The sequence below is a fragment of the Anas platyrhynchos genome, chromosome 6 (genome assembly GCF_047663525.1).
Source record: "Anas platyrhynchos isolate ZD024472 breed Pekin duck chromosome 6, IASCAAS_PekinDuck_T2T, whole genome shotgun sequence".
Classification (NCBI taxonomy): domain Eukaryota; kingdom Metazoa; phylum Chordata; class Aves; order Anseriformes; family Anatidae; genus Anas; species Anas platyrhynchos.
This window is the reverse complement of record NC_092592.1, coordinates 13,879,053-13,895,085: the sequence shown is the minus strand read 5'-3', so window position 1 is coordinate 13,895,085 and position 16,033 is coordinate 13,879,053. Positions and strand designations below refer to the sequence as shown.

The following is a 16,033-nucleotide window of genomic DNA, read 5'->3' as shown; positions in this document are numbered from 1 at the left end:
TAGCAAATGTTCTCTGTTCTCTTCCCCATAAAGGATTTATATTTGGTCTTTAGTATTTATTTTCTTTGAAATAAGAATGAATAAGATCAGAATAACCTTTTCTGCTCTTTTTGTATGTATGTGATGGGAAAAATTTGGTAGCACTGTGTAGAGGTAGTACAAGCTGTGTAGCTATTATTTCACCTGAATTTGTAAGGGAATTATCAGAATCACGTAGCTGAGTTCAGTTGATTTATGATTAGGAGTTCAAGAGAAGCAAATGTATTTCTCAAATTTCATAGGGACATCTTATCAGAGACTAATTCTAATCTACAAAATGATCCTAAATGGAACTTAATGACTTTTCTGATTATCACCCTCAGCTGCCATTATTTTGAAAATGGAATCAAGCAAGTGTTGTATATGTATGACCAGTATTTTCTGGCAGCAAGCACATCAGATCAGTGCTGCCCGTTGGAGTTAACACTATGTAGTAGTAGTCCTTTTAAAGATTTTTCGTTGGCAGATGTGGCAGGGCGTGGGTGAATGTTCAAGCAACTTCTTACTTTTAAAAACATTACTGAGAGGAGATGCAAATTGTCAGCTGTAAGTCATAATGTAGCGGGTCTTCTGTGAGGATGTTCTCTTCAGCAAATAGTTGTTTTTCAGGTAGCTTCCGCTCATTTGCTTGAATTTAAGCACTTTACATGCTTTAATGTAAGAGTCGGGCATTTTGCAGAGCTCAACTGCTCAAAAGGATTTAATCCTGCAATAGCGCTAACCTGGGTGTTAATATTGACACAAGTCTTGGGAGCTCCCGTCTCTAATAATGTTGCTGTTTCTGCTGCTGCTCTTACAGAAGCTGCAGAAAAAGACAGCAGATTAAAATGTTTCTGCCCATGAGTAGCCATGAAATACTATGCTCTGGATCCCTGTGCATTACCACATAGCCAGCAGTGATAGTTTTGTCAACCAGAGAGCTGCTTTGCGTGTTGGGCAACAGTTGAAATGGCCACAGACCAACATAAACTTGCCCCTACTGCTGCATTTCATTTGGTTTGGGTATCTAGCCTACTTGGAGGTAATATATTGAAAACAGCTTACAAATATTGACATCAGAAGTAAACATTGTGCCTTCATCTCTGCTATCCATTTTTGAAAACATTCACCACCCTTATTAGAAATGTTTTCTATTAACACAATTTATTGTATTGGATCATTTTGATTTTAATTCAAAAGATATATACAGTTCTTCAAAATAATGTGTAATTTGTGTTCATCAGCATGGCTTCAACCATTTCAGTTATTTTGTGTTAATTAAGACTCTTTGAGAAACGGAGTTATTTTTAAATGTGGTCTGAGAAAACCTTACCCTTATTTTTTAAGTGTCATGAAATCCATGGGCTTTGTTGTGGTTCAGTCTTTCCTCTGAAGGAAATCCATATATCAGAAGTTTTGAAATTTTGTGTTGTAATATACCTTCATTCAAGAATATTTTATTGTTACTGAAAGACTTGGATTCGTGTAAACAAGCCCTCCACAACTGATAGGCAGTGATGAAGTACAAGAAGGGTTTGCAGGAAGTTATGAAGTAATAATTTTTAAAGATTCTTGAACAGAGCTGCAAAAATCTAGCTCGAGCTGAATTTGTAGCATAGAATTGTGTTACTATTTACAGTTAATAAATTGACATTCCTTGTTTTCCATTAGAAAAGTTTCAGTTTTCTACAAATACAGAAGAATGTCGCTAACATATCGGGTACTGTCAGTAGTCAAATAGTATTGCTTGCAGTTGGTACACATCCTATAGTCTTAAATGCATTCATCCAAACTCTGCTAAATTACAAATAGATTGTATGTTAGTGACACTTGGTAAGCTTGCATTAATGTTTTTGTGAGCAAAAATGCTAGAATTACTAGTACTTTTTAATGATATGGGCTCTTTTAAACCACAAGAAATTAATTAAGGCTTCTGATCAAGATTTCAGAGTGGAACAAAAGTGAGGTTCTTTTGCCTTGTTCTCTGTGTGTGTGTAAAACATAGTATGTTTTTTTGTTATTGTTATTTTGTTAAACATTTCATCTTCAATCAATGTTCCTGCTTATTTAGTGTAGTGAGGTTGCCATATTGCTCCTGTGCAAGTCCACCTGAATTGTATCTGAATTGTATTTTATGTGGATGATGATGTAACTTTTCTTTTGTTTTGAGTGGTCCTTATCCTGTAGCTATGGAGCTTTTCTTTTGCCAGCAATGATTACTAACTGGAGTCACTGCTGTAATGTGAAGAAGGCAGTAGCTTCCTGTCCTCTGTAGGTGTTAAATCTAGATTTGCTCAATTGCTTCCCAACACTTTTTTTTGACTGGTATGCTATTTATCCGTTAATAGGAGAGCTTTAGCTGCTAGTTCTATGCAAACTCTACATAATTATGTATACTGATGCCATAATGTCATTACAGTCCATACAGTTTTCTCTTCGTATGAAATTATACTACCAAGACTTGTTCGTAGTTATTCCTGTATAATGGCTGGCAACTTGAAAAATTTGGAGTTTCTCAGCAACTTTAAATATCTCCACAAAATGGCTTGCTTGAATTTTAACAATACTTATTTTCTGGATTCTAAATTATACTTAATATGCTACGAAGGAATTATTTTCAAAACTGTTTCTCTCTATTTGATCTTTGCTAGGCAATTACATTGCATGTTAGACTGTTCTTATCTATAAAATGAGATGTGTGCTGATCAGATGAAATAAGGAGGAAGCATAAGCAATTTTATTTCCTGCTATAAAGTGAGAGGGCATCATTTGTGTAGACCTTGTCAGTAGTTAGGAGTATTTTAACTGGCACCACCAGAGTGGCTTTGGTGATTCTTTCCAAACAAGGTGCCAACTCCCATCAGAAATGAAAATCTTGGAAGGCTGGCCTGAATCTGTCTGAAAAGACTAGAGCGTAGGCATCTCTTGCAACTGAAGTGGTCACTTCATACCTGTCTGGTCAGAAGAACCACTGTTGGTGTAGTCCATCTCAGGGCCCGCTGTGAGTGCTTTGGGCAAACACCCAAATACCATTTTTACAGTGTAGCTCATTTAGGTGTCAGATCCAAATTCAATTTCTAAGCCAGCAGGAGTCCTTACAGCTCCTCACTGGGAGCCAACTTCTCAAATCAAGGGTAGGCTGTGTGTAAGGCGCCCTTGTCACAGAATGGTGGGAGTGGGGGGGGGACCTGTTTTGCCCCTGTCAGCAGTCCAGTTTGGGCTCCTATGACCCAAGACTCTGAAGATCAGCCTTACTGATTTCTTTGCTGGCAGTCTGGGCAGATAAGGGTTTTTGAGTCACCTGTTCAAGATCACAAGATTTTTTTTCTTGTTTTCTTAGGTACTAAAGGAAGACTTGTGAGTACCTATATTTCTATAGCATTTTTTTTCCCTAGAAACATTCTCCATGTAAAGTCATGCACTAGTAAACCCCTCCAGTTCTCCATTTGTTATTTCCATATTAGATCTGAGATTTTGTTTGTTAGATCTGTATAGAGAGAAAAATAGTATCAAAGACTCCTTACTGGAAGTCATAGATTAAAGAAAGTAGACTTAAATTTGCCTTTACTCTTTAATTATCTCCTGCCTGCTTAACGCTGTAGCTGTATAAGATTTGTTGTTGTTGTTTTTCTGTCCATGCACTCTTTCTGTTGCAGTAGTTGACACAGATGACAAAGAACACCTTGCTGAGCTAGTGAGATGATTTGAGTGCTAGTAGAGACACTCTATCCCTCTGGATAAGGATTGGCTTGATGTGACCTTGAGCTATTTAAGAGAGTAATCTATGTCAAGCATTATTCCATATATTATTACTGGACAAGCATTTAAGTTTCTAATACATATTTTAAAATTGTCCAAAAATGCATCAGAAACTTCGACTAAAACTTGACAGATGTTTTTGAATCTGCAGGGCTCAACTTGCATGACTTATTCATGATAATCAATGGATCCATAGTACTTTTAGCTGGACTTTAAATGCTTCAGGAATACCATTTCACTGAGAATACTCAGTTTGGCTCTGTTTTTGAACAGGGTAATAAGAAAACAAAATGAAAAACATATTTGAAACTTGTTGAAAAAAAGTCCAAGGCTGCTGCTTTTGTTAAGTAGCTGGAAGCAAAAACCTTCAGTTCTGAGCATGTAATATGCGTGGGGAGAAAACTTGGAAAAGAAACACATCCAGCCAATCTCTTTTGCTACATACTAATGAGTTTGCATCTCTCTCTAGGATTGGCTCACTTATTGTTATAATTGCTGTCTTTAACAAATGGCCACTTGAAGATGAGGTAGGTTCCTACTGAATGCCATGATAGTATCTATAAATCTAATGTCTTTTAGTCCTTCCTTAATTGGTTTTGAGACATCTTTTTTTCCTACCTAAGTCCATTCCTGAAAGATCTTTTCAAGAAGAGTTTTGAAGGGCTTTTATAAAGATGGTAATCTTGGGCAGACATAATGTAAAGCAAAGGTCTCATTTTCATTTGTTTTTCAAGTATTGAATGTGGCTTTCATCTGTGCCTTAGCTGCATGAGGCTTTGAATATGGTATGAAATCACTTTCCATTTATTCAAAAGCTTTCTCATAGCTGATGAATGCCATACATAATGAAAGACTATATTCATTTATCATCCATAGTAAATCGTTTATCACACAGCAGAGATATATTGGGGGAAAACCTAATCAAAGCTTTTCAGTTTTTCTGCTTGGTTAAATACAAAATAACAGAGAAGTGATTGCTCAGTTAGTTGGTTAAACATTTTGTTTATTAGATGATATTCCAAGACCGTTTCTCATGCTTTGTGGTTTATGGATTGAAGTCTTTTAAGGAGAAGAGAACATTTCTTTTTATAATGGTGAGGCATGAACAAGGAAAGGTTGTGATGAATTCCGTCCATCGAATTTAATTTGAAAGATATAGGACAGAACTAAAATATTCCTTTAAAAAGCAAAAGAGAATGCAAAAAATTACAGTTCTGAAGTGCAGTCACTGCCAGGGTTGCTTCTGAAAGCCCCCATTGGACTTGTCCATCTCTACTGATGTTAAACTAGCATTTTCAGATCTTCAACTCATAGTTAGAATTGGCACTAGGGACTCAATTTATGCAGTACAGACTGTAAATTTTCTTATTCCAGCACTAATATAAGGTAACAAAAGTTAAACATTGAAAAAGTGAATTTTTTAAAATGAGAAATGTTGATTAAGCCAATTCAAATCTTCCTTGTTTTGAAATATTTTTTTCCAGATATTGATATTTTTTTTTCTCTTTGGAGTAAAATTAGTTTTTACATCTAAACTTCCATGGTGAAACAAATGTTGCCTGTCCAGAGCTGTCTGTCCTAATCAGAGTTCAGAAGTAATGTAAGCACCGTTTATGTGGAATTAGAAGTCTGTATGAACTTTTGTTGAGTAAGTGTTATCGCTTGTTCACCTCCTAATATTTGATTTTTATAGAACACAGCTGAAAAAAATCAAAATAAAAAAAAATAATCTGATACTAAGCAATATTTTCTATTTGGTAAAGGAAAACTCTCCTGGGACCATGATGGGGGTGTTTAAGTAAAGGCTGGACGTGGTACTTAGGGACATGGTTTAGTGGGTAATGGTGGTTAGGGAACTGTTGGATCAGATAATTTGGGAGGTTTTTTCCAACCTTAATGATTCTATCATTTAAACAGGCTTAGCATAAGGTGATTGTGACCTTGGCCCTGTTAACATTGATGGCATACTCTTGATTATTCTTTCCAGTCGTGTTCCAAATCTGTTTCATTATGAATACCAGAAGTCAGTGGTTCTCAACACACTACTAAAAATAAAAAATAAAATTTGGGGTTTTCTAATGTTTTGTTTAGTTTGAATTTCAGATGGAAATGTATCTTTGCTCCTTTCATCTTTCTTTCCTTTCACTGGAATATTGCAAGGGCTAAATATTTGGCAATACTTCAGAAGGATTCCTAGATTTCTTTAACAGATGCATCATTTTTGGCATGTAAATGCTGGTCAGTCTTGGCCACTGGGTCTCTTTATAGTGAATGACTGCCGGAGCAGTCTGTCCGTGGTGCATATTTCTAGCTTTATTTTTTTTTTTTCTTTCAGCACAGTAATGCAGCCCTATCAGATTTGAATTTTTCTCCTACACAATAAACTAGCACTCTGTGTTATTAAGCTAAGAATGGAGCAAGATTTAATTTCTGTTGATTACTGAACAAGCCGGATGATACTTGTGATGTCTATTTTCTAGTCATTCCAGTGTGCTCTGGTTTGATGGTTCCTGAATACAGTCTTACTTAAAGACCAGTGTTCAGCTGGAGGAAGATAAAGGTCTTTAAAACCAGAAATTCTGTTGTTAAAGTATATGACGTATATGACAAATTCTGTTGTATAAAGTATATGATTTAAATCAATGAATTCATCCTAGCTTAATTATAAGTAAACTTTTCATTTGAAGCTACATAGCAAGGTTTGTCACACTTAATAGATGTGGCGGCAGCCAACAGCTGGAGGCTTACATCAGTTAAACTCCATTCAGTGCTGAAGTTAGGCATCTGCCTGTTTTGTATGGATTTAAGTAATTACATAGATTTGATTGGATAAGCAGCTTGACTAGGTTCTCTGGAAATCCCAGTGCTTTCTACATACGTGACTATAGAAGATTTGAAACATGACTACATTAAACTTCAAAGCTGTTTTTCATTCTTGAATCTGACCATTGAAACTAAACTACAGTCATTTGCGAGGTTGTCACTTCAAATTAAGTGTTATGAATATTGTGACTTCTATCCAGATATATTTTATGAAAACAAAAGGAAAAAAATATTTCTTAAGAGTTTCATTGTCCTTACTATGAGGGTGGAGATAATTTTCACCCACAGGAAAAGCATGAAGCCTGTGTGTTGGTTTGAGATGCAGCCCTTCTGCCTGTGGATATATTGCAAGTAAATTTGATACCAAGTTTACTTTTATTTACTTCTTTTACACCTGTTATACATTAACCATATCTCTCAGGATACAAAAGCTAACCTAAATTTCAAGTCAATGTTATAGTCAAGAAGCACAATGCAACAATTCTGTTTTCTTTTGTTTTTAATTTTTCATGCAACACCAAATGAAAAAGCTGGTTGTGGGTGACAGGAGAGGGAATGGTTACTGAATTGTTGCCACAGATCTGGACAGTTTGAATGGCTTTGTCAACACCTCTTGCTATTTTTTTTATTTCTTTTTCTGACCTATCCTTTGTGAAAAATGAAGGATAACCATCCAGAGCAATAGAGAAATGCTAATTTGGTAGTTTCTGCATAACCTTGGTTGAGGCATTTAAATCAAATTCATATAACTTCTTTTTAAATGCTAAAAGCCTCATTTAGTTCAATGGTTCCTACAGAGGATTTAGAGAATTCCAATTTTACTAAAGTATCTCCATTTAGCTTCTCTGAAGCTAAAGGAACCTGAAAGACTGGAGTCAACAAATGAGTTGAAAGTTGTATTATCCAAATCTAGGCAATGACATAGGTTTTTGTAGGTTTGACCTTTAAATCTTGATGCATTTGCAACAAGTGCATAATAGTACTTCCCTATTTCAGAGAGGTGCACTGACAATTTCTAGCCTGAAAAATATAATGAATTATACCAATAAGTAAAGACTTTAAAAAGTCTGATTCAATTTCTCTATTGAAGTTAGAGTGTTTCAGCTAGCCTGGTTTTAGGGCGAATGATATAGGAAAACTTTTTCACCCTTCCCTGGCTGCCTTTTCAATATAATTTCCTTTGTGGTTACTTGCTCTACTTACTTTTAACAATTTCAGGATTTTAAAAGAAAATTGACAGAATGGTGATTTTTTTCCCCAAAGTTGATAATGTCCATTCTGTAAGAATTGTACTATTTCTTTACGCAATAAAGAACCTTATTTCTTTTTAAAAAAGGAAAAGGAAAGTCAGATGCATGCCTTAATTTAATCACAACATAGATTGCAAGGTCTTAAAAAAAATCATAATAAATGTTCAAACCCTGAATATGAAACCTTTATTATATAGAAAGTTTCATCTCTGAGTGGAAGTTATTCTAGATTCTAGAAAAAAAAATCTTTAGAATGCAGTTTGTTACTGCTTATGAAACTGAAGAGTATCTTAGCAGGGAACTGAGTTTGTGTTGCTGCTGTAGGTATGAGAGGAATGAGCATCTTCAATACGTAATGCAAATGGAAATCATGTTTAAGAGCACACCATCAGTGATATGGCCTTCAGAAAGGATCCTTCAAATGTACAGTTCTATTAGCGTGTAAACCACCTTTCCATCTTTGCTAACGAAAATCACTGAGGAAAAACTGCATTTTTATGATCTATTTTTTTATAATCTAGTTTTACAATCTAGCACTTTGTTTTAGGAAGAGATTAAGCTTTATTAAATTACATATGATGTGATGCTAAATAGATCAAGGGAGGAATTAATGAAGGGCAGTTTCCTCTGTTGCTATGGCAGGCTCTTATAACTGGTTTTGTATCAGGGCTGTCGCCCTTCCTCCTCCTCCTCTTCCCTTCTGCACCTCCTGCTGCTCATGTTACTGAGACCTGACCGCTTGCAGCTCGAGCTCCTGCAGCCCAGTGCCCACCTGCGTTCTCACAACCAGGAAAAGCCGTGGCTCTTCCTTTAACAGATTGCCTGTAAGTTACTGCATGAACCTTTTATGAGACAATATTGGAAAGGTCACATTAACTTCAAAAAGTCTTTCCATTGTGAGACTACAGGAACAAGTTAGCAAAGAGAAAAGTGTGGTCTCTGTCAGCACTGCTCACCATGTCCCCTGTCTGTGGCAATTTCTGGAGAAGTCTGCAATAATGGTTAGCTCACTTTGCTTTACAATATTACTTTTGCTTTGTATTCCACTACAAACACTGTTGGGTGTAAACACCACCTGATAACGTTATTAGCTTTCTGAGGCTTGACACATGGCTATTTCACCTGTTCCTGCATTAGATTAGATTAGAACTGTGATGGAAATTTCTTTGCACCCTGCTGAAGTTGTGTGTTTATTGGTTTGGCGGGGCTGGGTTCTGTGCTTGGGTCCTGGTGGCCCTCTGTGGTGCTGGGGCTGCTCAGGCTGTAGCAGGGCTCATTGCTCCCTGCAGCTGCCTGGGTGCTGTGGTGAGGGAGGTGCTGGTCTCACTTCTCAGGCAGTGGGACGCAGGGAGGCAGCCTCAGGAGGTTTTGACTGGATACTAGGAAGAATTTCTTCGTGGAAAAGATGGTTGGGCATTGGGATGGGCTTCCCAGAGAAGTGGTGAAGTCACCATTCCTGGAGGGTATTGAAGAGATGTGTGGATGCACGTGGACATGTGGGATGTGCTTTGGTGGTAGACTTGGTACTGTTAGGTGATGGTTGGACTTGGTGATCTGAAAGGCATTTTCCAGCCTAAACGATTCTGGTTATCTATTCTAGGAAGTACTGTTATAGAAAATAATCAAGTGATCGTTGCATTTTTGGGATATAGAAAACCTGGGCTTGAGTCTTTCATGCTTCATTTTCACACCAAAAATGGAATGCACATCTCTTACTTCTCGGGTCAGTGCACAAGCTGCCCTGTCTGACCCTCACTGTTGAGATGACTTTTTTTCTTCCCTGTGAACGAAATCTTTGCCTTACAACAGTTACAATAATAAATACAAATTTCCATTGATTACAGTTAAGGTCATTCTAGCTGAAAGCAGAGAAGCCTATCATTAGCTTACCTGCAGAGCAGAGGACTTATTTTTCATTGTTTATGGCATATTCCAGGCTAAACTCCAGTACAACCCAGTAGCCCATAAAGTGTCATGGCTTGCAATATATCTTTATTGCATAACTGGTGCTCTAACCCAGGATAACGTGTATTGCATTCTCTGTGTGTAAACAAATATTGATCAAAATGTGTAAACCATTGGTATATTTCTTTACCAGGATCGCTGATGCTTCTCTCAGAGAACAAATAAAACATACAGGATATGCTGTTATCCTGTATCTGTATCCTGTTAACCTGGCATCTGGTTTTCAGTACAATGGCTGTTAATAGTGTCAGGAGAAAATAATTGATTTTTTGATATTTAAGTGTGAATGTGCTTGAGTAGAGTAGAAAGAAAAAAAAAAAGGAAAACAAACCTTACTACCACAATTGAGAAATGTGCTTCTGCATGTGTTTTCACAGAAAGTATGTTGTGGGTGGTTCTGTAAGTGTAACACACAATGAAGCTTGTCTTTGGTGACCTTAAAAATCATCATATTAAAGTATATTAGAAAGTGAAGCATGTGAAGAATATATAATAAAATAATCCTGGCTGAATTTGGTAATTATCATTTAGTCATGTACTGGTTGCAAGATTTTCAGTAGCTACAGATCAGCTTTATCTAGGATTCTCTTTTCATACCTCTTTAATTTAAACATAATAATTTAAATCCTTCTTAAACTTTTGTTGATAATATTGGTCCAGATCTAAGACAGATACAGTTATTTGAGGAGAAAATCAGAGTGAAAAATAGTGAGTTCCCTTTTCATATTTACTTTGCAATTAGTCTTTAATTAATGCTATTTAAAGAGCCTATCACCATGGTCTGCACTTGAGCACGTGCCTAAGTCTGTTCATAGAGCAAAGTGTTTTAGAAGATACCTGATTTCTGGTGTTGGATCAGAGCTTACACAATGTTTTCAGCCCTTTGCTATAGGGTCCCACATACGGGTCAGAGCTTGCACTTCACTCTGAGCAATGTCTTATGCTAGTTTCATTTTCTTTTATTTTCTAAAGCCATTTCTAATAAGCCCTTGCTTGATATATCAACCACCTCTATTCAATTTTGAAAATAACAAAAATAAATTGTTGTTTTGGCATGTTCATTGAAATGAACAGGTAAGTGAAAATGTTACTTAAGATGCATCCAACTCAGTCAACCATCTGATTACTGTATGCTCCAGTTTCACGCTGTTGGAGATGAGCAGTAGTATGATATAGCCAGGACAGAAGTAATAGCTTGATATGACAGCCAGTCCCCATCATTATCTGCAGATTGCATAACGTAGTTGAGGCAGTGCACAATCCAGTCTACTACCAAGGATGCTCAGTTTTACAAGGCATCAGATGTAAATTTGAGGGACTCTGTGATATATTCTGTTCCAACCCATCGCTCCTACAAACTCAGGAAATGAAAGCCATGGAAACACATCTAACTTAGCACTTGTGTGATACTTTACCAGTTACAGGAGTCTTGCATCAGATTGTTTTCAAGGACACCAACTTTATAGGGCTCTGCAGAGTTTGCAGCTGGTAAAATGTAGCCCTTGTGAACAACATTAAAGGGAAAAGAGAATTTTCACAGCTCCAGTTGCTGCTTTTGACAGACAGGAAAAACATTTTTCTAAAGTAAAAGACTGGTGTTTGGCTTGGCTCTTGATACAGTTGGTGGAATTGGAATAGAGACCCCCAAGTTCATTGCCTGCCCTGGCAGCTAATAGGAGCAAAGTTTCTCTCCTTCAGTTCCAGCATGAGCAATTAGTTACCTGGACCATCTGAAAGCTGAAACAAATGGAGCAGATTCTTTCTCAGCTGTGAAGTGAGACAATAAAATACCTGTTTTTTTACATGAGGGGCAGAATGATATGGAAGGACGGCAGCAGAGCTGCTGGCTGAGATGGCCGTGGTGGCTGTCAGACAGGACAGGAAGGGGTGGCTCCTGCTGCTGTAGGGTACTTGTAGCATCACTCTGCCTGGTCCTGCCTGGTGGTAGTCACACACAGCTCTTCCAGGAGTTATTGCTCTGTGACTCTGTCCTTGCCTGTAGCAGCAAAGCTTTCAGTTGTGGAGTTAGGCTAGGTGATGAACCCTGGTATGGCTTGCAGACCAATACTGCAATACGGAGAATTTTAAGTCTGTAATAGGGCAATAGCAAATGAGGTAGGTATAAATGTCCATCCAGAAGTTAACAGAAAATGCTAATGCAGAGAATATCACCATCCTTGAAGGTTGTTCTTAAGCTTTGAGATGAAGTCTACCAAGTTTCCTCAAGAGTGCGAAGGAAAGCTTGTGTTCAATGTGAGACTGCTTATGATATTTTATAATCTGAGTAAAAAAATAAATAAAAAATGCATGCAACAGTGTATGAGTATATGAAGACTTCTTCAGTTTTTCTGACTAGTGGCCAGTTTTTAACTCAATATGCTGCATTAAGAAAAAATACATATATGTATGTGTGTTTGTGTATATATACCTTCAGAATGTTTTTTCCTTGACTGACAATTTGAGATCACTGCCATGGGATCCAAATTCAGTTTTTTACCAGTCAGTCATTTTATAGATATGCAGGTCCCAATGACAAAGAAGCACTAGGTATCCTTCAGGGAGGTTTTGAAATAATACGTTTTTAAAATCCTTCTCCTACTGTAGATTGTTGGGTCTGATAGGAATTTTTATAACTTATATTTTACTCACAAAGTTGTTGTTTTTAACCCCTAAATCAGTGCTGGTGAGATGCACTTCTCTCTGAAACATTAATTTATTAACCCAAAAGCATTTTAAAAGGCAACTTTTAGAGGAAGCCTGAGTAGAAACACTGTGAAGGAACAGAACTTCTGTTCCTGACATTATCATAGAATTCAAGCTACAGTTGTCAATCCTAATGAAGGTACTGATGTTGATTTGAGCATATTGTTTATATGATGCGCAGGAGCGTTGGGAGATATGTAGTCCCTGTTGCTATCATTTATAATTAAAGTGTCCATCACTTTTCTCTGTTAAACTGCTTAACGAATAAATAATTAAAGGCCCGATTTTGATATGCTTAGCTGAAATGAGAAAAACTGTTCTGAGAACAGTCCAAATGCAGCAAATGGAATTTCTTCAAAGTAAGGATGCAAGATAAATAACAGTATTAGAATATTAGTCAAAGCAATTTCAGGTTTATTGCGGCAATGAGATATTCTGGTTTATGTGCTTCAAAACTGAATGCCACAGATATCTAAGACTGTTCACTTACAAGCAATGTCCGACATTGTCTATCAAGCCTAAACACATTATCTTTTAAGCACAGTAGGCACTAGTCTTAGAATTAATGGCTGGATAAGTGTTCACTGCATATTCAAACATCCTAAGATGAATGTGTTGTAAATCTCTTGTTTTGTACAGTGTAGAAGCTTTTTAAAGTTTTGTTCTATCTAATGGGCTTAACTTATTTACGAATGTCTGTTTTATTGAGGGTTTTTCTTTGATCATTGAACTGATATTTAATTGAGTTTTAATTTGATATTTAAATAAAGGTTATGCTTAAATGATGTTTTTTTTTTTTTGATAGTTTCTAAAATAACCAAAAAGGATTGAAAAGAATTTCTTTAAAGACAAATGACTTTATGTGGTCCTGTTGTGTTTTAATTACCTTGCTTCTATAATAGTTCAAACAACTATGAATATTGCAAGTCCCTCACAGCATTGACAGGGAAATTTTCAGTTGATTTTGCTACCTTGAAATTAACCTTTTACTATCGCATGCGTATGTTTGTCATTTATCCCCTTTTTCTCAGGTGCAAAGAGGGCTACCAAGGAGTCCGCTGTGACCAATTTTTGCCGAAAACCGACTCAATCTTGTCAGATCCAAGTACGTCAAATGTTTTTCTTATATTTTTATCCCGTGCTGGAGGCTGTTCTTGCTATGCGAGATGACCCTTTGCCTATTGTCAAAAAGTATATTAGGGACCACTGCAGTTGCATGCAGGGACCAGTATTGCTTTTGTAGATTACAACATTTAAAAATAAATAAAAACACATCCATCAGTCTCCATGCTAATAAAACATTCTGTCGCAGCAGAGCAGGCCATCAGGGGACTTGATTTCTTATGATGTGGAATGATGCCGTCAGTGATTAAAGCCAAAACATTCGTGTTTCCTCCCTTTGACTCAAGAACAAGTGAAATTACATAATCTAAAAGGAAAACAAGTATGGGCTGCAAAGTGGTTCCTTCAAAGAAAATAAGTGCATATTTTCTGGAGTTGCAGAGATTATCATCTCTTTGGAAATAGGTGATGTCTTATTTTATCATTCATTACTTTTCCTTCAGTTTACACAAAACCCGTTCACTTCTATGAATGATGTTGTTCTGTATTTGTGAAGTAAAGGTGTGCTTTCCATTTTTAATGTGGTGGGAAAGTAACTTTCTATTACACTGGTCAATATGTGCCAAAATGCCATCTGCGTGTATGTTTTCCTACTCCACTTTTTAAATTATATTGACTATCAAAAAATATTATGCAAGATTAATTCTTTGGAACCAAATCCATTTGCTAATTAATACGGTTCATGTTAAATTTTTAGATGAAGTGACATACAGGAAAGGGTCATATCCATTCTCTTATTTTTGTTCTTATACCTGGAAAATGTAATGTATTCAAGTCTTCTGCTTTTGGGTGCTCTTTAAAATGTCATTTTGGTTGTTTTGTTTCTGTTTTTTGAACAATAATGCTTGTTCTTCAAGTCTTTTTTTGTGCTTTCTGCTTATTTTCTTGTTCTTTTTCATGTGAAAGCCTGTTGCCAAAGATACCTGTTGTTTTGTATTTCTGTATGTTGTATACCCTCCATTCTAGTTTGCCTTGTATTTGTTTTAGCTTTTTGTTTTTGCTTGACCTTTAACTGTAAAGTGCAGAGCCTATAATGAATAGGTATATTTTATCTCTGCCAAGCTGTGTGTGCATGTGTAAACATCGCGGTTGCGTATGTGTGAACAAAAAAGGTACTTTGCATCCCAAAAGTTGGGGAAAGGTAACTCAATTAGCAACGGGGCAGGTTGGTGCCTTTCTGACATGTTTTAAACATGGAACTCTGGTGGTATCCTCTCTAAGGAAGAGCTGTAGTGTTTCACTGAAACTGATGTTGATGCAGTACAAAGCCCAGAAAAAGATTTCTGTGTTAAGATGCCTCTAACAAGGCCAAAAGCCCTACGGTGTTTACGTGCTGCAAACATTGTTGATTTTTTTTGCAGCATTGTGCTGGTTGGACAGATTTGTTTGTCTGAACTTGGGAGCCACACTGGTTGTTTTCTGACTGTAGTGTTTCCATAAAATTGTTGAGCAGCCTGATTCTGCTCCATAAGCTAAGGTTCTGCTGAAATGTCCTTGTTGACAACTTCTGACTATAATAGGCAATTTAATTGTATTTATTAACACTTGCATTTAGAAATATATTATTTGTTTGATGTTGACGTAGATCTGGTCACACCTGTGGCCCAAGAATGGTCCTTCTGCCAGTATAAATTAAGAAGGTTAATGTGAACCAGGTATTTTCCTAGTCAGTTTTGAAATGTAACTTGTATTTAATTTTCATCTGCATTCAAAGGAGAAAAGGCTTTTGCTCAGGCCTGTTCCTGTGTGTAGGCATAGTGTTAGTAGGTATGCACATATACACTTGTTCTAAGCATGACTCTCCTGCAAGGTAGATATTAAAAAAAAATTGTTGCAGCTGAACATTTATAATATCAGCATTTTATTTAAGAGTTAAATCAATAAAGTATTTACCTTTCTTTCCATGAGAAAAAAATGAACATCTCACTGATGGTTAGCACTCGGTAGAGGTCATATTTACTATTTGCTTAACCAGAGGACTGTAAAAAGTATATGACACTATTTTGACACAGTAGTCAAGTGCAACATGACCGTCTCCAAAGCGTCTGGTGTTGCTTTGCAAAAATTTAGTTTTGTAGTTGAATGTGTAGTTTTAGATTAGCAGGAGAACTGCTGAAGGATACTAAAGGGTGCATTTGGAGGTGGCTTCAGAAAGAAGTAATTTTTTCAGATGCAAGCCTCAGTTCCAGAAGTTGAACAATCAAATGAGTTCACTTGTGTCGGGACAGCACTCAGCCAACACTGGTGTCACTCAAGTTTTATAAGCAAGTCTAGCTCACTTGTGTTTTGTGGGATTGTTTATGATTCTTGGAAGTAAATATGTTCTGAGCTGCCACTGGTACATCATATAACAATATTTAACTTTTCTGAAGATTGCATGCATGAAAGATTGA

The 16,033-nt window shown here is 36.6% G+C and overlaps 1 protein-coding gene across 5 annotated transcripts in view; it reads left to right on the top strand.

The window, feature by feature from the left end:
- Window positions 1–16,033, top strand: part of NRG3 (neuregulin 3) — a 394,717-nt gene that overhangs the window by 276,460 nt on the left and 102,224 nt on the right. For all 5 annotated transcript variants that reach the window (XM_072039476.1, XM_027459942.3, XM_027459940.3 and 2 more), the window contains exon 3: window positions 13,550–13,623. In XM_072039476.1, the coding sequence (XP_071895577.1) occupies window positions 13,550–13,623 (74 nt within the window). The remainder of the gene's footprint in view (window positions 1–13,549; window positions 13,624–16,033) is intronic.